We start from the raw sequence: 22680 nt of genomic DNA, 5'->3' as shown, positions 1-22680 counted from the left end.
AGATCATACAAATGGAGAGAAAAGAACGAGAGGTTCCACTGCATAAGAGAATCTGGGAGTAATAGCACAAGCCTTTACGTTTCCACTGTTCTTACTGTGAAGACTTGCCCCAGGGCCTGTGCTTAAAACCAGGGGAAACTGAGATGCATGCTTCCACTGAAGCCATGATACAAAAGCAGCAGACAGTTTGCCTGCTACAGATGACCTTTATTGCAAAGGGCTGCAGCAGATCTGCTGCATGAGAGAAGGATCCTCAGTGCACAAGAAAACCTCAGGCAAATGAGGGGATGTTTGTGGTTAGTGTGTGTTTAGTAAGACACTATCTCTTGCAGGAGTAAGGAAGAAGCTGATTATTTTCCTTCTTTGCACATATAGACCCTTAGAAGTACAGAAGCACGTGCTTGGTCACCTTGCTAACCAGGGCAACAACCTAATTTTGCTAGTGTAACTTCAGACCTACAAGAGAATCGGTATTAACTTGCGTTACAACTTAACTTGTAATGCCTTCTGGCCTGCTTTGAGACATTTAATATTTCACACTGGAAGCAAGAACAGTTTGCAGATCACATTTTAGTACTTGGCTTCAAAAGACAAGCTGATAACCCAGCACTTCAAACCACAACAACCAATATACTTAAAACTTACTTCCATTACATTGTCCAGAACTTGGGTTTCAGAAAAGGGCTTCTGTTTCAGAACCCAGCCATGAAGCTAGGTCCAGGACAAAAGTGCTGGTCCCTAGTAACTTTCTTTTAGAAAGCATTGACAATACAGATATTAAAGGAAGCTACTGAACAGCTAGTAACTACTAGCTACTACTAGTAGTGTAGAAGGGAGTGATAAAAGTTACATGACCACACATACAGCTCGAATTTGGGTGGAAAAAAGTGCTGCATTTTTTGCATATCAGTTATTTAAATAATGACCCTGGTTAAATTTCTCTGTTCTCTCATGTACTTGCACAGTCCTTATATGTCTAGAAAACCTGAGATTAAGAGGTATTTTCACCTGTAAACAGCAGTTAGATGGTCTATAAGATATATAATATCACTGATGACTTCTGGTCTCCCAAGAATCCCTTGGTATAGGAAGGCAATGAAAAACGCAAACGCCAAACCTCAGTTTGATAAGGCTTTAAGTTATTTTGTGATATATAACAGTTCCCCCCTCAAAAAAAAGAGTATTTAAGAACCACTAAACTTCACCCCATTCATTGCATACAAGGAGTAATTAGTACTAATAAACGTACTTCAGGATTGTAATAGCCTGGCTTGAAAACCATTATGCTGAAAAATAGTATGTACTGAAAAATAAGGTTACCTAGGCAATGTTAGACACAAGCCAACAGGAAAACCACATCTCTGGGCCTTTATGTTTGTACAGAGACTGGAATAAATGCCAACATTTATAGCTCTGGTCCTTTTTCCCCAGCAGACAGGGATGTTGGAGGCCCGACGTGAATCCAACTGAGTCAAAAGGATGTGCCCGTGTGCTTGCCCCTCTCCCCGCTCTCCCATTTTCTCATTCCCTCTCGAGGCTACTTTTGCTGCGGGCAGCACTATAAAACGAGCGGGCCGGACACGGGCCACAGCTCGCACCCCAGGAAAGGCCTGCTCCCCCTTCCGCGGGTGGAGGCCGGGGGCGGGCGGGGAGCGCGGGGCTCGGCCCCGGGTGGGAGGGAGAGGGGCCCTGCCCTCTTCCCCCCACCCATCCCCTGCTAAACGAGTCGAGAAGGAAGAGGATGCCCAGGCGTTGCTGCCTCCGTTCCCTGGGAGGACGTGGGGCTGGCGCCGCTTGCCCCCAGGCAGACCCACGGCTCCAGCCTCCAAGGGCGAAGCCGAGAAAGGCTGTTGCCGTCGCGCCCCTCGGCCCCTGCCCAGGCCGCTCCCCGCCGCGGGGCGAGCCCACGAGGGCCTCGGCGTGGGCCAGGCTCCCCGCCCCGAGGGCAGGAGAGGCGCAGGGCGGCGCGGGCAGGCGGCTCTGGGCGAGCTCGCTGCCCCCGTCGCTGGGTGGGGGCTCGGGAGAGCTCCCCCGTCAGATCTCACCTTTTAGAGAGGTCCATGAGGACCCCAGAAAAAAGCTTCTCTCCCAGCCGGAACGAAACCACCAGGGCGTCCTCGATGATGTGATCCAGGGTGACCCGCACCTCGGAGCCAGGCAGCAGCGGAGCCTCCGCCTCCCCTCCGGCCGGAGCCACGGGCACCGGGGACTCGGGCTCGACAGCAGCGGCATCAGCAGCATCCGGCTCCTCCTCCTCCGGCCGGGACGGCTCCTCCCCGGGCTCCGGCTCCGCGGAGCCCCCAGTAGCCGGCGGGCAGGGCTGCGGCTCCTCCTCGGGAAGTTCAGGGTGCCCAGCAGGCGGCGGGCAGGGCTGCGGCTCCTCCTCGGACTCCGGGCTGGGCGCTCCCCGCTGCTCGGCCTGGGGCGAGCCCACCTCCGTGCTGGAGAGCGGCAGCTTCTCCGTCCTCTCGGCTTCCGGCTCCCGAGTCCCGGCTGGGCTCCGGGCGAGCTGCACAGGCGGCGGCTCCTCGGCCTCGCCGGGAGCAACCTTCCCCCCGTCGGCCTCCTCCCCATCAGGCACTGCCGACTCCACAGCCTCGGTGACGGCAGGGAGAGGGTCCGCGCCGGCCTCGCTGCCCGGGATAGGCTCCATCTCGGGCTCAGCTTCGCCAGCCCCCCCATCGCCCGACACCGCTGCAGTCGCCGCCGCCTCCGCAGCCATGGCCGCCATTTTCTCTGCTGCTTCACCGCCGCCTCCCTCCAGCAGCGGGATCGATAACCACGGCCTTCCCCGCCCGCCTGGGAGGGAGAGCCCGCCCCCTAGGCTGACATCCGGCAGCCTATTGGTGGACGCGGTGCAATTTTCTACTTCTACTGGAGAACGGACTAGTCCGTCAAGCCTAGTGGGAACTTCTCGTTGGCCAGTGGGGACTTCATTCAATAGAGAGCCGGGAAGAGGAAGAGGGGGTGTGACTTAGTGCTTTACAGGCTATTACAGGTTTGGGGGGTTGGGCCTCTAGGGCTGCTCCACCATCTCATTGGTGGAAGGAGGAGCCGCTCCCATGGGAGGCTGGTAATTGGCGGGTGTGAACGTCTGTCATAGGGGGCGCGAGGCAGGAGCCGCGCGGCGGGCGGCATGCGCGCCGCAGGCGGCCGGGAGAGGGCGCGAAGGAAGATGGCGAGGGTGGCGGCTCCCGGGGGGCTCGGTTCGCCCTGGAGCGGCACCCCCGCGGGGGAGAGGCCGTCTCTGCCTCCCGGCTGGGACAGCGCCGCTCCCGCCGCCGCGCGGAGCCGGCCGGGAGTGCCCCTGCTCTGTGGCGCCCCCTCCCCCGTGCTGTGGGGGCCAGCGGGGCCCTTACAGAGGGGAGGGGGCTGGGTGAAAAACTGGTGGGCGGGCGGGTCACCGGGGAGAGGGAGAATGCGAGGAAGATAGAGGGCCTAGTGCCTTCTGTGAAGTAAATCAACGCTTTGGAAGGCGATTTAGGTATGAATTAGGCACATCAGATAAAGGTGAAAGGTGCAATGGTGAAAGGAGAAAAAAGAGTTAAGGTTTTCTCTTAAGATGTTCCGAATCAGTGATTTTTTTCTTCCTGTGCGATCAGTAGTTGCTACTGAGTTGCTACATTGTTTAGGAAATACAGGACTTCCTACCTGAGGGGAAACAAAAACTAATGAAAAAGGAAAGTTTTTAGTCTGCTACATGATTTTACATTTTGGGAAGCTGAGTCCTTTGCGGAACGGAGGGATTTTTTTAGAAGGAAGGATGGATGAGAAAAAAAAAGTAGGAGCGACTGGAGACAGAAAGACAAAAGTGATCTTAAAGCGTGAATGGTTTTATTCTTCCTAGTGCTATTATAAGAGGTATATTGTTCAGCAGCAAATGAAAATTTCTGAAAAGTAATAAATCTGTAAGACTTTCTTTGGAAACAGAGTATTCATTTTCTTTCATATTAGTGACTTTTATTGGCAGACTTCAAAGTTGCTACCAACCATCTGCTTACAATAGAAACAGAGCTACACCTCGGGTTGTCAGGTAAAAATCTTATAAATAAGAGAAGGAAGAACTAATGAAATTTTTGCAAGAGGTATGAGAAAAAAAATACATCCTTGATCAGATTTAAGGCCTGGTACACACCTTTTTTTCCCCTCTTCATTGTAGGAAAAGTGAGTTACTTGTAGTTAAAGGACTACAATAATGCAAATACATTTTTAGTAATAATAAATGAGGCCATGGAATAAATAGTCTTCTGTAATAGCAAAAAAAGAGCTATGTGTAACAGTATGCTACTAAAACATTATCTTGCAAGCTGCTAGCTATTGGATTTTAGTAAGTAATAAAAGTATTATTAACCTTCTCTATTGTCCTGATCATAGTGGTTTGACTTGCATAACAGACATAAAGACTCTTCCTTTTGTATCTGATAGTGGTTTACTTTGCATGGTGAACGTAGTGTTTGCATTGTTGGTGGCTTAAAGTGTATAAAGAACATAGGGGAACATCAGGAGGAACAGCTAGACACATTTCTGGAGATGTGTGCGTTAGAAATATAATTAAATGAATTTGCTAAAGATAAAACTGATTAATAAATCTTTGTATGTTTTACCACCATATCTGTTCAATCAGTGGTTTGGTGGTGTGGGTGGGTAGAATAGAATGTGTTTCTTGGAGAAAGGAGTAGTAGATACTGAATTACAAATTTATTTTTTTCCAGCCGTGCTTGCAGCTTTGTCAGTCTGTATCACAGAGAAACAGCAGATGGGTTCAGCGTATGATCTGTGGCTTAAAAGAAATCTGATTTGGTAAGCTTTCCCGAAACTACCTACCATTAATATTACTTCCTAAATAGTTTTGAAACAATTTTGTTAGACCGTATTTGTAAAAGATCTGTGTTCTGTATCCTGAGGCCCTAATGCTTTGAAAGATGGCAACTCTCTAGGAGCCCCTAAGGCTGAATATGTTCTTTGCCAGAATTCTAGAGAGCGATGAGAAGGTCTGTGTTGCTACTAATTTACCTTAATTTCAAAGCTATCCCTGTGCAAGGATTTCAGTTTTAATTCAGATTTGAGATTTCAGATTTTTCTGCATGTTCTGACAAGGAAAATGTAATGGTCGTTCTGGAAAGTTCACAGAAGTTGTGAATAATTCATAAAGAGTTCTCATCTTGAAGAAGACTGGTATAAAAGAAATGGCCATAGGAGTGGAAGGACTCTGCTGTTCTTTCCTCTCATTATTTTTGTTCTGTGCAATTATGACAATGTAAGACATGTAGAAAATGAATATTTATTTCCCAGAAACTTTTTACCATATTCAGCTGAGTCCTAGGACAGATTAAAGAAACATGTTAGTGAAGCTAGCTCATACGTAACACCAGAGCTGGTTTTACATTGCTCTCCTACACAAAGTTTCACTGTACTTAGAGATACTCCAACTATATTTCAGCAGTAGGCCAAACCATACTCAAGGGTGTTCTGCGTGTTAGAGGTGTGCTCATCTCTTTGAATTCTGTTCTTTTTATTACCATCTTACACTAGTAGTAATTTATTTGTTCATCCCAAGACTGACATTGTGAGGAAAAGGCATCACATTGGCTAGAAGGGCTGGCAGGATACAGCAATATCTATTGTCATATAGTCTATTTTTAAAAAAAAATTATTGTTTATTTTTTACTCAGGAGATGTAGTACTGCATTTCAATCTAAGTGCAAGTGTTAATAAGCCTTTGAAGTTTCCAAAAACAAAGTTGCCAGACAACTTTCACACAGGGGAGGCCATAACTGTCATGGTTCTTAACATAAAACAGCATGGCTTGCGTAGATACTTCATACGGTTGGTGATTTTAGTTGTGATAGTCGGTCAGTTCAGTTATCCACAGCTCATTTCTCTGGTGGTGCTGTGCTGTACCGTGCAGTAGAAGGATGGCAGTAAATTGTGAGCCTACAAGAAATTACCAGCTAATACGAAGAGGCCCTTGAGCTGATGGGACATTGAGACCCAATAGCTCAGCACAGCAGGCTTTTTGTTATGTTAAGTTCTGACTTCTTTAGAGGATGGGCGCACAATTGAAGAATTCCTCTTGCAAAACTTCAGCAAGGTTAATGCTTACTGAAATCCACCTTGCCTTTCAGCAGGTGTTCCTTATGACAGACAGTTGCCATTAAAATGCCAACTGTCATCTTTTACATCTACTGGAGTCCCCGGCGATCCTTATGCTAAGCATGGGAAACAAACCTGGGTGTAAGGCTGGTTAACGCTTTGAATTGTTTCATTGCTGTAACAGAGGAGATTATGTACTTGACCTAAGCAGTTTGAACTACTAGCGTCTCTTAAAATAGAATGTAAACAGCTCTTTAGCGTGTCATTTGCATGTTGAAAAGTGCTATATGTGCTTTTAAAAAGAAGTAAATAAGGACATTTATATGCCACCCTAATGGCCAACAGAAACATGATACCTTAGGTAACCCTTAAGTGAAAGTATACTAACAGTAGACGTGTAGATGCAGGATGAAACTCGTCAGTTTAACAAAAAAGTGCTCACTATGTAATTTTTCTTTCCCATCACAAATTCCTTAGATCACCATTTAATTTCTGTTTATTTTAAATCTAGCCTATAATCTCTTTAGGATAGGACTTGTCTTTCTGTGGCTGGTTTACATAGTGATTGGCATAGTCGGGTCCTGGTTTCTATCCTGGAACCTTTAGAAACTGCCAAAATAAAATGAGTTAAGTTAGTGAAACAAATTGCACTAGCACACTTTCTGTAGATTAAAACGAGTCTCTGTGTGTTCAGCAAGTGGCAGAAACGGCAAAAGTAGAAAGAAGGAACTGATACAATTGGAGGGAATAAAATGATTAATTTGAAAGCAGGAAAAATGCAGAGCTCTGTGAGGCTGTGTTAGCAACGTATTGGCAGGCTGGGTAGCTGACTAAGTTGTTGTAAGTTTGGGTTGAGTGAGTTAACGGATGTGATGTGGTTGCACGATGCCTGTAATAAGTAGATACAATTATATCTGTATGCATGGGTGTACACGGGTGAAAGAATTGTTTGTGTGTGTGTGAGCTGGGACATGATAAGGATCAGGTCTGGCAGACTTGTCTGTTTAAAGGCCTGTGCTGCTCAGTATTAGTGATACTGATTCGCTCTGTCATGGCCATATTGCACTGACCTAACTATGGATAGAAAATCTTGAATTTTGTGCATGGTCACAGCGTGTGTGTATGTTTCAGTTAATAAGTGTGTTGGGTTACAGTGCGTATAGTTTAAGATGGTGTATAGTGGTAACTTCCTTCTCTGGGCACCAAGTTCTGTAAAAGTGCACTACCATCAAAGAGCCAACACAAAATGCAAAGTTGTAATGGAGCAACATACATAAATGGAGTATAATCAGGGTTGCAGTGAAGCCAGAGTGCATGATTGCAACATATCTACAAATACTCAGCTTCCTTGAAGCTGATTTAGCTACCAATAACAGTGAAACTGCGACAGCAGTCTCCAGAATGGGCTGCACCCTGGTAATTGCCTAGTAGTGCAATCTGTGGCGTTATTGGTATCCAAGCTAGCTGGGTATGTTTAAGTTCACTAGACCTGTTCACGCTGCAACTGATCTGTCTTAGTGTAGGCGTGTGAAGGCTCTAAACACGTGCGTGGATTTACAGGGAATGTTTATAGTGTCTTGGTAGGATAGTAAATGTTTTTCCTAATATCGAGGCTGGAGTGTAAGAATTTTAGATTAGAGGTTTACAATTTGAAGTTCTAACAATCTTGCTGAGGCTTTGTGAGTTCACACATTAAAGGAATTGTGGAGCTATACATCCGATAGCTCCAGTCTTTGCTGGCTTTTCAGCAGCAACACTGAAAAATAGTGTACTACAAGGAAACACCATACTTTTCTCCCCACGTCAATCTGAATCATAGTGGCAATAGCTTCCTGTGACTACTATAGTGACAACAATTTCCTGTGACCCTGAGAAAGGTTTGAAGGTCTCCCAAAAACCTCCCCAGGTCAAAGTCTAGGGACCACAGTTTTATGCTGTGTTAATAAATCCATTCTAACATTATTTAGTGTTTGCAAGGCATGATCTGCTATTATTATATTTTTTTCAAGGCTTTCCTATTTAGAAAGAAAAAGTGTAACCTATGTAAGTAATGTAGAGGAATATAAGCGAACAAACAGAAAGTAAAGATTGGGTGTTGATTATATGCTGCAGACTTACTGCTTCTATAACTATTTAGGAAAGTAGTGCTGTTAAAACAATGGTTAATTACATTTAAGCTATTTTGAAACAAACAACATTACTTATTTCCCTGCTCCTTGCAGAGGAGTTGGAATAGATGACCTTTAAAGGTCCCTTCCAACCCAAACTATTCTATGATTTCTTACAGAAAGTTGGTATGGGAGGAGAAAATAATCAGTCATTCCTGTAATGTTTGGTAACTGGTTTTTGTAGCCGTAAGAATGTAGACCTCATTTTGTTAGGTTTATGAATAATTATTAAAGGATTTGTAAAATCTCACTGCATGCACACATGCCCTGGATGTCTACCCTGCAATTTGAAAAGTTAATTATATGCTAAATTTCTTGTGAACAAGAGATGAAGTCAATGATTTGGGCTTTACATAATGTCCATATGGAGAATTGATTTAAACCAATTACCGTATTTGGGGTTGCTTAAAAAAAAATTGCAACTGTAAGTGAGCCCTTGTGGCAAAGCACTGGCATTAGCTCACTACTGACACATCTCACACTTATTTAATTATTTTAAAGAAATGTGAGTCTAAAGTGTTAGAACTGTGACATATTAGTATTTTAAGTCTTATATAAAGAGAACAGCAAGAAAACATAGTATATAAATTTTTCTTGGAAATTTCCAAGTAACTCAAATTTTTCAAATTCCTTTTAGCTCATCAGTTGTTTTTTAACAGTTTGTAGGTTTGGTTGTCTCTATTAGATAATATCCAGCTTGATTTTCTTACGGGATGAGCACAGCAACTACAGCAACTCTATTTCTTTGCATTGGAAAATGGAGATGAAAGTATTTGGGCAGCACCTCTGAAAACCATGTTTATTGATGGTCACCTGTGTTTTGGGAGAATAAATTGTGTTGAATGTCAGGGTACCTGGAAAAACGCAATAGTGAAATAATAATTGGTATTTGGCTGAAACGGTAGACTTCCAATTACAAGTACTATATATTATTATTTAACAGAGAATTTGCACATTATTATATTACTCTTGTTTTAAAATACCTGACATGATATCTATTGCTTAGGATTATTTGCTGAGTATTTTCGTTTAATGTCAGTTGTTTGCAGAGTGTCAATTAGCTGTTAAGTAATTCTTTTCATTGTTGCTGAATAAGTCTGTGCTGCTGCAGGTAAAGAAATATCTAGGAGGTTCACTGTCCTTCTGAAATCTGGAGTACATCTATATTCAAATTTGTGTTTAATGACATAATAAAGGGGCAAAAACAGGGACAAAAAGTGTCCTATTTGGATAGGGTAGCCAGAACTGTTACTCATAAGCTGGATTGTTTGATTTAGCGAGAAAATAGGCAATCAGTCAGTTACTTACTGTTGCGTACATGTCAGGGAGGGAAGGGAAATTACTCAGATGCAAGTGGAAAGAAAATGTTTTCAGAAGGACATAACTGTCACTTAGTTTTTTATTTCTTAGCTGACGTAAGACTGATTATTGAAGAAGTTCTCTTTTGTCTTATGATTGAACTAAGGTGGGGAAAAAAACCCCACCTTTATAAGCAAGTTGAAAAGAAGATTGAGAATGTTACTTGCCCCTTTTCATTTCCATTTTTTTTTCTTTTACTAAGCCTATATACTACTTATTTAATCTGGGACTTGTAAACTAACTTGTGAATTATATGGGCACGTAATTAAGTAACTCTGGTTTAACACATTGCCCTGTGTAACCCGAGTTGCTGTAGCAGCCTATATGAACACCCTTACTTTAAACGTTGTTTCTACTCTGCAAGAGAAAGTCCTTCTAGAAGTCTTCACAAGGGGGTGTATTTTACTGCCGTGTAAGCTATTATTATTCATTTTCTGACAAAGACTGAGAACCAATCCCTCATGCATCCAGCTGACTAGTTGCAATCTGTTAAGCTACTGGAAGTTGTTTGTGTTTGATCGTAACCATTCTTAAATGTTTTTGTTTGGAAGGGACCAAGCTGCACTAAGTGAAAGTACTGTTGAAAAGCTTTTCAGGGTTTTCCATGCCGTTTCTAAACCTTTCCCCAGAATTATTTTTGGTATTAAAATGCATGCATTGCTATGTACAGTACTATATCGTTAGCGTAAAATACATTAATGTTTACCTTTAAATTATATGCAACGTGCTTGTTGGCCAAGTGAAACAGGATACACCTTCCTTTAAAGATGAGTGTTGGATTTTTTTGCATATGAAAAAGCAAATGAATAAATCCTGTATTTGTCTCCACTTCATAACTATTGGTGCATTGGGTACACAGCAGATAAGAAACATTTTGATGTCCCTCTGTTAAAGCACTGACATCAAAATATAAAATATATTCTGAGATGTGGTAGACAAACACCTCCTTCCTTCAGGGTAGATACTGAACCCTTTTAACTAGAATGTCTTTGTAGGCATTTAGAGCCTTTGAAAAAGGATCTTAAATTAGGTCTATTTCGCACCATATTTGTGTGATCACCATATTCCTCTAGATGCAGCCAGCTGCTCAGCAGGCCTAAGTAAAAGTAGCTCTCTTAAACTGATGACTTCAGTTTGTATCATCAAAGACTCAGTTCATTTCTGACAATTAAATGGAATCTTTTTATTTCTGCAGTTGTACCTCTTCTTCATTAATAGCTCTTATTTCATCTAGGCTTTTGTTCTGTCTTGTTCCTTTTGTCATAAGTATTTCTCTTAGCCATCTATGAATAATATAGAGGAAAATAATTGGAGAAGAGAGTCTTTTTCTAAATGAAAATAACTTTGGCCAAGCTCTCTGAGGTATGTTTAGTTCTTTTGCTTAATTCTTGAGCTGTTTGTTCATACTGTCTCTTTTATACAATTCTTTTTAGTTTTTAGTGCTCTTAGTAATTATCTTTCCTCCTTTAAATACTGTGTTGGTCTGGCGCTTAAATTGTTTGTTACAATCATTGGCTCTTAAAGTACTTTACAGAACAGTGACTTACATAATCTGCATTCTTTAAAAGAGAGAGTGAAAGAGGGAAGGAACAATAGGATGATTGTCTTAAATTAATACTTGATTCAGTCTGCCACGCTGACTTGTCCACTGACCTTCAGTTAAGAGTTAAGAGCAAAGTAAAATGATCAGTGATTAGCTGCAGTAACATCAGTGCAGGAAAATCTTACACAGAGTATGTGTCTCATGATGGATCTGAATTCAGCCTAGAACTGTTTACCAAATACCAAGATCACGAACATTGCATGGTTACAGAAAGTGAGTTGAAGATCAGCATCCATTTCCTTTCAGATAACTGCATCTGAAAAGATGTATATTATCATGTCTAAAAGGTTGTAGATTGACATTCATTTATGCCCAACCATTGCCCAGTTCAGGAAAGTGCCCCAAACATGCAGCTGCATCCATCTCAACATATGGACATGCCCGTAGATCAATAAATTCTCTAGCCGGAGTGGAACATACGAGTGCTGTAAAGAAACTTATTTCCTGGATGTACAGATGATTTGCTTTGCAGGACTGTGAAATTAGAATATTTTATTAGACGTTAAATGCATAAAAGATAAAATTATAGATATATGTGTGTTCTTTAGGATCGGATACGTGTTACTGTGAGTTGACTTACTGCAGCAATGAGCTCAGTATAAATAGATAGCTGAGCTTTTGTTCTGCAAAGTTGTTCTCAACAGTATGTTCTCCCAAACACTGTTCTCGAAATTCTTTCTTGATTGATTCAAGTCAAGAAATCTCTTGGTTACTGCAGCATCTTTATAAGAAATAACTTAGTGTAGTGTTTCAAAAGTTGAAAGGACCAAAAAAATGCCTAAAGCAGGACTGGCATTTGAAGCAAAAGAGCCTGTTGGGCCTTCTGAGTATTTCCCAGTTTTGTTTATTTTTTTTTTTTCTGGCCTGTTCCCTTGTCCCCTTCTTTCTAGGAACATGCTAGCTAGTTAATATTACCACTATTTGAATGAGAAGAAACTTACGCACCACTCTGTTTTACCTGTAAAATTGTTGCTGAGTCTTGTCTTCTCTGTATTATTATCTATGTACTTGTATGTGAATTACGTGAACTTTAATAGCTCTTGTGTTCCATGGAAGTGCACAACGCAAGCAGACAGCAGCATTGCTGTCTTCTCTAGTAAGGTATGGCACCTATCCCTTGAGCTCAAGGGCTGCTCCACAAATGCATCTCATTCTAATTTGTCGAAAGCTACCAAACAGAGGTACAGAGATGGAAATGTTTATGTGGGCAGTATATTGCCCAAGAGTTTGTTGTTGTTGTTTGTTTTATTTTTTAATTTTCCTTCTGATTAAAGTACTTCCAAAAATGCAAATTGCAAGGTACATGGAGATCTCTCTATATGTTTATATGGAGCACAAAACAATTGGACCCAACCCTGCATGTAACCTTTACCTGCTGCTGTAATACAAATAACTATGCAGATTTTCCTACATTATCAGAAAGACTATTTGTATTGCATGTAAGTGTGTTGCATTTTATCCTGCAGCCCATATTGTAACTGCGGTGTTGTTCCTATCCTGATCCCTGCCTGCCTCCATGCAAAAATACCAATTTGAAATTAATAGGTATGTTGTTCAAGAATTAGTTGGGTTGACGTAGATTGCGAGTTGAAACGCATGTGCTACTGACATGCCTGTAATGCACTGGTAACATTGTCACTGGAACTAGGATAAATTGGGAGACCTAAACTCAAGTATAGGTAAGTTAGCATGGTAATTCATTTAGAACTTCTCACAGAAGTCTTCTGAGCAAATTACAAAAGTTTCTTTTGCCTTAAATGATATGTGAGAGCAACTCTTTTGTTCTTTGGTTCTGGAAACATTTTTCAGAGGTCATTCTGCATCTGTAGACAAGCTCTGTTGACCCAAAGATCAAGAGAATTTACAACTGTTGAGGTGTGGCTTTTCCTTACCTATGATCCCTGGAGATAAATCTCATGTCAAATAGGAATAACAGGAATGGTAAAATACTGACCTTAATTACTTACAGAAATGGGAATCCTACATAGTCAATTCTCATTTACGCTTTTGTGCTGACAGAGCTTAGGAAGATGGGACGATAGAGGAAATATTGATTAGTAATCATTTGGAACCACTGTACTTCCTGATCTGAAGCAGGCAGCTACCAACTCATCTCTGACACTCTGTACTTCTTGTCACTTATTTGTAGCCTCAGCTTTGCTGGCTGTGAAATATGGATGATAACTTTTCATTCACACAAGTGTAATGTGGTTTAATTATAGTGAATGTTTAAAAACAACTTGAGGATGAAAAGTGCCATGTAAGTGCTAAATGTTACAGTAACCAGATAATTAGTCTTTCAGATGCATCTACTTATTCCATAAATAAAAAATTTATTTCTCTCCTTAAATTAAGAGTTATTGATACATTCAGCTTTTTTGCTAATTGGTTTATGTGACTAATTGAATGTATTTCAGTAAAATGGCTGCTGGAGGCAAATGTGTTTTCCAGCTCTAGACATTGCCTGATGTGCAACAATTATATATGGATTGGCTACAAATCAGAGCTAAGCACTGCAGTGAGGTCAACAAAATAGAATGAATTTATATTGGGATTTTCTAGGTATATTTCAAAAGTGTGCTTATAATTGTCAGTCCCTCTTGAAGTCACCTTGACTTCATGGTTTACCTGAATAAGAATGAGTAACTTTTTTCTCACATCTTTGTCTTTACTGTCCACATGCCATTCATAACTGGTATGTTTTGTAACTGGATCTTCCTTTGAGTTTAGTATCTACTATCTACCTGATGTTTTGAAAGTCATAAAATGAAGAGATTATGGAGCCCAGGATTCAGCACTTAATTCTCGCTGCCTCTCTTGCAATACAGTTTTGAAACTGTTCAAATGGGAGGGGTGTGGCATAAATCAATGTATCCAAGTTTTTCAAGCCTTTCCCCCTCGCTTAAAAAAGCCAAATGAAAGTACTGAAAGCTGTAGCATACTGCTCAGCTGTGCCATCCAGTTAAGTTCTCGGTTAAAAAAAACCAAACCAAAACAAAACAAAAAAACAACCTAAAACACACCCCCCAGAAAAACCCCAGCTGGTGTTGAGATTTGTAGTTCTCATATGAGGAGGGGGAAAAAAGCCCCTCTGAGCTGGAATCTTCCCATACCATTTAATCACACTCTTATAAAGATATTCAGGGTAATATCCATTTCTTATATAATTCCACTGACTTTTTAATCCAGTTGCACTGAGGATGAATTTGTCCCTCATAGTGTCTGCAAGCACACACACAAGAAAACACTAACAACAGTTGGAGAGGTCATGGCCCATTTGTGTATGCTAATGTCTGTGCCTGATCTGCACATTTAATCTCTTTATTAGATCCTCTGTCCTCTGACTAAAATTAGAATTAAAACTTGCAGTTAAAAATTTTCAGTGCCAGACTTCTTTTTCCTGGAATTTTTTTTTTTAACATTTTGCTAGAGGATTGGTTCTCATTCCTCCTTTGTCTATCTGTTTCTCTTTTCTTTCTGTATTGACACAGAGTTCCCTTTTATCCACCCTCTTACTTCCTCAGGCTTCATCTGACGTGCATGGTTTACCAAGTCAAGAAATGCTATCATCTCAGACAAGTATTTTCAGCTCTTTTGCTCTTGAAAATGTACCTCAGATGGTATGGACAGTATGTGTCCCTGTCTACTCTGTGTATTTTTGCATTCTTGATAAAACTAACGAATGGTCCCTAGTGTTTAATAAAAATGGCAAGTTTAGTATTAATTTTAAAATATCTCAGGTATTGAGGAGGAATATATCAGGAAATAAGCTACAGAGATTGCTCTTGGTTGGCTTTTTGGGGAAGAAGGGGGAAGGGAAGAGTTGTTGTGTCCCTGTGTCCCCACTTTCTTTGGAAGACAATACAAATGTTCAGCTTTTCAAATTATGGTCCTTCTCCCCATTTCACCTTCTGCCCCAGAATGACTATCTGAGAATGTTGTTACCTTGTCAGTAGCCATGGGGCGTGCATGTAGCATTCAGCAGCTGAAGCTGAGTGCTGTCATCTCACCTAACCTTTAACAGTTAAATTAATCTTGCAAAGTCTCTTCATTTCTCTGCCATATGCTGAACAGTTTTTCATTTGGATCAAGAAATGTGTGGTACTTGGCGTTTCAGCTGGGAAATACCTTACTTCACCTAGAAAAGGATAGCTGTGCTGTAACACTTTATTGTCACACACGTTAATTCCATCAGCAATTTTGTATCTGTGCCACTGTCTAATGAGGCTTGCTTAGCCTAAAGTTGTAGAGACCTTTCTTTGCTAAAACCGTATGAGTATTAAGTATGCAAGGGAGAAAAGCTGTACTGCTTTCAGGATACAAACATTCCTCTGCGCATTGACAGCAAAATATGCTTGGCATGTGGTGACTTTCAGTGTTCTCTGAAATAAGAGCACTTAAAAGACACAGTCTGGCCACAAGACTGCAGAGTTCAATCATTAACACAGTGAAAAGACAATGTGAATGTTAGGTCCTGATTACTAAGATAACTGCACTTCTGACCACTCTAATTCTTTCTAGATCTTAAACCATTTTGCTTTTTTCAATAGATCATGTTGTGCTCTCTTATAGATCTTTATTCTTTTCAGTGTCTCGTTCTGTTTTCTTGTGGACTTCAAGTTGTAGAACCTGTTGTGCTAACTGTATTTCAAAACAAGGAAAAGTGTATCACCTGTATTTTCTGCGTATCTGATATACGTGTTTTTTTTACCGTTACCTAATCAAATTCCAAATAGGATCGATCTATGGAGTATTCAGGCTCAGCCCGTCTTCCTATCAGAGCCCATCAGCAATACCCAGCATGGTCTTTGGTAATTCACTTCCTTTGATAAAGTCAACTCACATTTTAATTGCTCTTACCAGGTTATCTTGTAACTTCTAACTCTGAGAAAACACTATTTGCAGTTGGTTTGCACATCAAGAGTAAGAATCCTTCAAGCTAAGAGCTTACTCTGTTATCTTTCAAGAGTGTGCTTGATTGTCCATGGTTGGGAAATTGTGTTGCCCTCATTCAGAGACTCCCTTTAACTCAAGCCTTATAGCCATAGAAAAAACATTCCATCATTCCCAAAACAAAATAAGCTGTGATTCTGATACTGTAACCAATAAACCACTGTGGTTTGTTATGTCAGAGTAAGTGCTTGGCAGCTGGTCCACAAAACCATCTCAGAGACAATTAATATAACAGGTGTGATTACCCTGTCAATGATAAGGACACATGATGATCAGTGGAAAAATTTGCAAGATTATAAATGTTGCTTGTCCAAAAGTTTTGGGAAAGTAGAGTTGGAGTGAGGCAGTGAAAATGGAAACTCTAAGAAATCCTTTTCCTTGGTCTTGTCACAGACAAGTCCATAAAATTACAAATGCCAAGGTATAATAACAACTCTGTCATTATGCCATTCAGCCTGTGTTGAGCCGTGACTTCTGCATATCTATCTGTTGGCAACTCTAAGGGCAGAAAATGAATGTAATTAGAACTAATCCTGATAATTTGCAAAACATTGTTTGTTCCTTTTAACTGCACTTAGTAAGATAAGAGTGGCTGGATCTTGTGTTTGAGCTCCTGCATTTGTTGTTTGTCATGATTATTTCTTATGTTCTACTTGACAGTTGGAGTCAATGGAAGTTTTGCCAAAGCATAATGTGCAGAACTGGATTCTTGTTTATATTCAGAGAGGGTTGTTTTGTTAGCAGGAATCCGTGAAATTTTGACAGACTATTTTGGGACATTGAGCAGGGTTTCAGAGCATTTCAATGAAATTTGAACTGTTACATTGTAGGGGTGGGCATTACAAAGACCTAAGCAGGAAGGCTGTGTTGTCTCACAGAATCTTTTTACCCACGTCATGCAGTTGCCCAGAGCTGTGCACAGTCCATGGAGTCTGGCAGCAAGGCTGAATTCAGGACTTTGTGAACGTGCCTCTGTCAGAAAGCTGGAATGTGGTTGTTCAGATTTTTGCAATTTTTCCATTGGTCAAGTGACTTCTAAAGCTGCAAAAGCCCAATTTTTATATTCTTGAGGTTAGCAGGAATGCTTGCATTTTTGTCATGTACCAAAGTCCTGTCTTTTTCTGTCTGATTAATATCAACTCTGTGTGGAATCTACTGAGAGTGTATAGTATTTTCTACAAAGCATCTTGCAGTATCTGTAGGCCAGGAGTTTCAATGCTGTAATTAAAGCACATAACATTGTATTTTCTAGGTAAATGCTCAATGTCACCACACTCTTTTGTTTGTTTTTGTTACTGACTAACTTAAATACTAGAGAGTAAGTTGTGAAGGGAAGGGAAGGAAACTTGAATAGTGGTGCTCAGTAGGTACTGCAGATTCTTAAATGGCAGTAGAATGCATGAAAATAGTACAGAATGTTTAAATACACTGTGTTATTTCACTGCAGTGATAGCAGTAATGTCTGATCTTGAATTACGTATGAAGGATGATCCAGTATTCATATTTTCTATAACACAAATTCTTTTATTTATAGTTTTCCAACTGAAACTCTCTCCTCCCACCTCCCAGCAAATAATGAAAAATGCAAGCCTTAAACAACTGTTTCATCATCTTTGTGAGGAAATATGTTGGTGAAACTATGCTATGTTTCTCTACGGTTGTAATTCCCCATGTGGAGACAGATCATAGAATAAGGGCCAAGTCTGCGGTACCATGGATTTGCTGATGTAGCTGTATAGCACAGTTCATTTTAACAGATGGAGTTCTTTCGGTCACTGCAGCCAAGGCTGCCCTTCAGCTCCACATTCCCCACCAGCTCCTCCTTGTTGGTGAGAACAAGGTCTGGCACAGCACCTCTCCTTGGCTCCTCTATCACTTGTGGCAGGAAGTTACCATCCACATATTCCAGGAGCCTCCTGGATTGCTTATGCCTTGCTGTGTTGTCCCTCTAACAGGTATCAGGGTGGCTGGAGTTCCCCCATGATGACTGGGGCTTGTGACCATGAGGCTGCTCCTATCTGTCTATAGAGGGCCTCATCAACTTGGTCTTCCTGGTCGAGTGGCCTCTAGCAGACCCCCACTGTAATGTCACCTGTCCCTCCCCTCCCTTTAATCCTGACCCATGTAGTGTGGATTTTTTTTTTTTTTTTTTTTTACACCAGAAAGAAATAGGTTCGAGCTGTGGCTTGTACTTGAACATTCTTTTGAAGGGAAAACTAGGATAATTAACTGCATGGAAATAGGCAGTAGACTTAAAACTGAAGGCAGGTGATGAGGCTATGACACGTCTTACAGAGTGGGAACACAATTCCTTGCATTCATTAGCATTTTTGTTGCCAACTGTATTGGCCTGAGTACACATACTGCAATTAATAATTGTGCTTTCTCAGTAGTTCTGGGAAAATCTGTGCTACTGTCAAATACCACAGGGAATAGTTACTGTTTGCACAAACTGCTGGTAGCTGTGGGAAGGCTTCTCATGCAGAGACCTAGAAAACAGAACAACTTGATATAACACAGCAACACATCAAAAGTCATGTTTAAATATTCTTTATTTTTTGGTAGTAGTATTTCCTGTTCATGATCATAGGCAAAATACAGTGTGTGTGCTGAGTCAAGAATCAAGAAGAGTTTCTGTAACAGAGAGTTGACTCCATGGGTGTGGTTACAAAATTTGGTGAAAATTCCTTGTATAAATGCAGGACCTCAGTGATAATTTTAATTTACAGTCAGATATGTACCAAGACAAAATCCTTTTCTTTTAGTTCTTTTCTCCTCATTTGTAGCCTATTGCTGTTTTCTCATTACTACACTGTTCTTTGCTAGTGCAGTAAATCTGAGGACCTAATGGTGCACAAGCCCCTTTGAGGACAGCACTGACTTTTAAAATATTCATTTCTATGCGGATCAGGGATATCCCAGTCTGGCTGTAATCAGAGGAAGAAGGAAGGAGACAAATAATCACTGAACATGACTGTTTAGGGAGCAATTTCTGTCAAAAAAAACAATCAGCAGCAAAGGTGGCTATGAGCTGGCCTTGCACCCCCAAGCACAAGTAAGAGTGATGTGGGCTTGTTTGATAGCCACAATAGTATAATTGCTTCTTTCTGTTCCCTCGTCCTCTAGCCAGCTGCTTCTCCTTTACTGTGCTGAAATGCCTGTTGTTTCTCTTTGCTAACTGCTGAGTAATGTAGGGCTGGTGAAAGGTGCCAGACCGACAGCAGTGGGATCTGTGGTTCTTTGTTTATACCCAGAGTGCAGGTATATCAGAGCCCTGACAGTGCCCCTTGCGATACGGGTAAGATACAGCCCTGACCTGCAGCAACAAGTCACAAAGCAAAGGATCCTGCAGGGTGGTTCAGTTCTTGGTTATTTTGTTTGTCAAAATGGTGCCAGCTGTGGGAGCGAATTGTGTGTTCTGGAACAACAGTACATCTCTGCTTCTAGCCAGTGATCCAGACAGAGATCAGTTCATAGCCTGAGTTATTCCAAATGGGATGTAACTTTGTGTTATACAATCGATTTGCAGCAAGTCTCCAGCCACTGCGAGCTGAACTGACTACCAAATTTATCTCACCCAGGCTTAATGAACAGTCATCCTACCAATCTTGATTTAAATGTAAGTTATAGCAAGGGTTGGATTCCATATCCCTAGAGTAATTTCTTGTGCCACCCAATCCTCAAAAAAATGTCTTGGTCAAAATGATTTAAACGAACATGTACAGCATGTTAGCAAGCAGCTAAGGGAACTCAGGTATCAGTTACTGTGGCTCAGTCATAACATGTTAACTCACAGTACCTTAATCATGTGCCTCGGTCTTGTGTTTCGTTCGGACAGAGGCATAACTCTAGGCTTTTCTTTTTTTTTTTTTTTTTTTTTTTGATTGTTTAATATCAGGATAACAACACTAGCAAGAGTGTGTCCATCAATGCCACCTTCAGTGGGTAAACTCTAGATCTTTTTTTTTTTTTAAGAGAGGTATTTAAACATTCATTATGTTATGAAAACAACCAAATGTATATAAATTCATATCTCACCCTGTCTGAAAAAAAAATAATACAGAGGCCACAGCAACTCCAGAGCTGGCTCAGCCAAGCAGTGTCACATAAAGCTCTCTTTAATTTTTTATTTGGATCATGTCTGTATGTAGGTCACAGTGACTTAAAAGAGAAGGCACTGACCAGACAAAAACAAACCTTTCAAAAAAGTACCATTATTCTAAGAGAAGGATTCTTTCTTAGACAGAAGACTGAAAATTCATACTGAAAGGATTTCACTGTTCACTGCTATTTCAGTTAGTTGTGATTCCAGTTACCAGTGACTGAGCAGAGGGGGGGACCTGCAGTGGTTGTGTTCTCAGCTTGCCTGTCTCTTGTAAGCTTCTCCAGTGCACAGCAGCAAGATGCTGTGAAGCTGGTTCAAGCCATTTCTCTTCCTGATTTTTTGTGCTGTGATGACCCCATAGAAATTAATTCTAGCTTGATCATCCTTTCTCAGGAATAAAGAAGAGATGTGAAACCTCTCACTGCAGCTCCCCATACTGGTTTATGTTTCTGTTTTCCTTCACTCCCTAATTACAGGGTTTGGACAAAAACCTCTCCTGCTGCTTCCACCCTTGTGAACATCACTCGGTGGCCAATAGCCACCCTAGTGATTCTGTGCTTCTCTGCAAGATTTACTCTTGTTATGAAGGAACCTGCATAGTCCATACATCTTTTCTGAACAAACTAGTTTTCAGCTTTAAGGAGCCTGAAGAAGGGAGGGAAAGCAGATCTTCTGTCTACCCTTCTGGTCAGCCTTTGTGCAAGCACAAGAATAGCAGCATGTAACAATAATCTAATAAGCGTTTATTCTAGGAGAGGAAGCTGGAGGCAGCGATGCAGCTGTGAAGAGTTAGGGCACAGAAGGTCTAAATGCCTCTGGCCAAAGGGCTCCAAGTGACACATGGGTTACAAATAGTAATGCTGTGTGGCAACAGGGCAGATAAAAAACCCCACAAAACCAGAGTGTAAACTGGGCCTAAAAGTATAGATCACTTGGAGAAAAGCTATGCAGAAGTGCAGGCTGATGTTTTTGAAATCAACAGTGGAAACCAATAGATTCTCCTTGGCTTTAAAAGACATATTATAGGCCTAGATTTTGTATCGCAGACTGTGCATGTGTGATTAGCAATTTTTTTTTTCCCTATGCCAGTCCCTGGAGATAGCAATAACTTTAAGGCTTTGTGCAGCCATGAAGGTACATTTTTATAGTGAATCATATTTTCACAAAGATTAGGACTTTTAGACAAATATGCTCTCAGAGGAGTCGCAACCTCTCAGGGCTTCTTGTTCGAGTACTTCACCAGCCTCATGGTTTAAAGAGCTAATAGACTTTCTTATATTCCCAGTTGTGTCTGTACTTCCTCCTCCTACCACCGTGCCTCTGAGAAGTGTCTGACTCCTCCTTTTTCCTCCAGTGAGGTAGTTGTAGAATGTAAGGTCTCCTTTGACTTCATTTCTCCAAGCTGAAGAGACCCAGTTCTTTCAGCCCCTCCTCATACGTTGTACCTTTCTACACTTGGCAAGAGGAAAGCCAGGCATAAAAATGTAGGCAATCCAGAGATTTAATCCTTTATGTATAGATTTAGGTGCTGTTAATTATGAAGTGTTTTATTGCCTGTTCCAGTATTGCTCAGTGGGAGACGTGCTCCCGTTTTGTATTAGCTCTGGTTTTTACAAATGTTAGCTGCCTTTCCCATCTTTTCTTCTCTGTTTCAGTGGTTTTGTTCCTCCCCTATCCTGTCCACTAAAAGGAAAGTAATGAAATACTTAATATTGATATGTAAAGCATCACAGACTTGCATGAGCCTAACATTGAAAGGGGATGAATAGAGCAGGATAAATGATACTTATTTCTCTTCAAGCATTGATCTCAACCTGCCTGTTTTACAGGCTCCAGAATACAACAGGGTAGTGGTTTATATCTAGCATACTGTTGACGACTATCCCATAAGCACAACATATCACAACAGAAACTCAGCAATCATAAGAGAAGATGAGAGCTAATTTTCAGGTGTGGTAAGCAGTAGTGGACCCACAGACATCTCTCTTGAACCTTGAGAAAAGTACTAGCTCAATTCCTCTGGCCTTTGCAACATACTATTTGTAAAGGATATTGATAACTTCAAGAGAAAAGTGTAGTGGAACTGTAAAGAACTAGTAATTAATAATCTTCAGCTCTTCACTGAAGAAATTTATGTTTTAGTCCTCTGAGACAGACCTTGCAGTTCAAATCAATATCAGGATGTCTTAATCACATTCTCTCTTGCTTTAGCAAGTTGACAGGGATTTTTATGGTAAAGCCTGATCTTGCCATCATCCTGTCTTTGCATGCAGGAATCATTATCATGGCTTATTCTCCATGAAGAATTATGCATTCTACCAAGAAGCAAAATGAAAAAAAAAAATAAGCGCAGTGAAAGCAAAGGGCAGCCCACCTTGAACCAAGGCAACGCTGTGTTG

The 22680-nt window shown here is 41.2% G+C and overlaps 1 protein-coding gene across 1 annotated transcript in view; it reads right to left on the bottom strand.

Moving 5' to 3' along the window:
• PWWP2A (PWWP domain containing 2A) overlaps positions 1–2968 on the bottom strand; it is a 31138-nt gene extending 28170 nt beyond the window's left edge. Inside the window, exon 1 of the mRNA XM_086759041.1 lies at positions 2046–2968. Within this exon, the coding sequence (XP_086615167.1) occupies positions 2046–2731 (686 nt within the window). The 5' untranslated portion in view covers positions 2732–2968. The remainder of the gene's footprint in view (positions 1–2045) is intronic.
• Between the last annotated feature and the right edge of the window lie 19712 nt (positions 2969–22680).

This window comes from Chlamydotis macqueenii, chromosome 14 (genome assembly GCF_036417535.1).
Source record: "Chlamydotis macqueenii isolate bChlMac1 chromosome 14, bChlMac1.mat, whole genome shotgun sequence".
Lineage (NCBI taxonomy): Eukaryota > Metazoa > Chordata > Aves > Otidiformes > Otididae > Chlamydotis > Chlamydotis macqueenii.
This window is presented reverse-complemented; position numbering and strand designations above follow the sequence as displayed.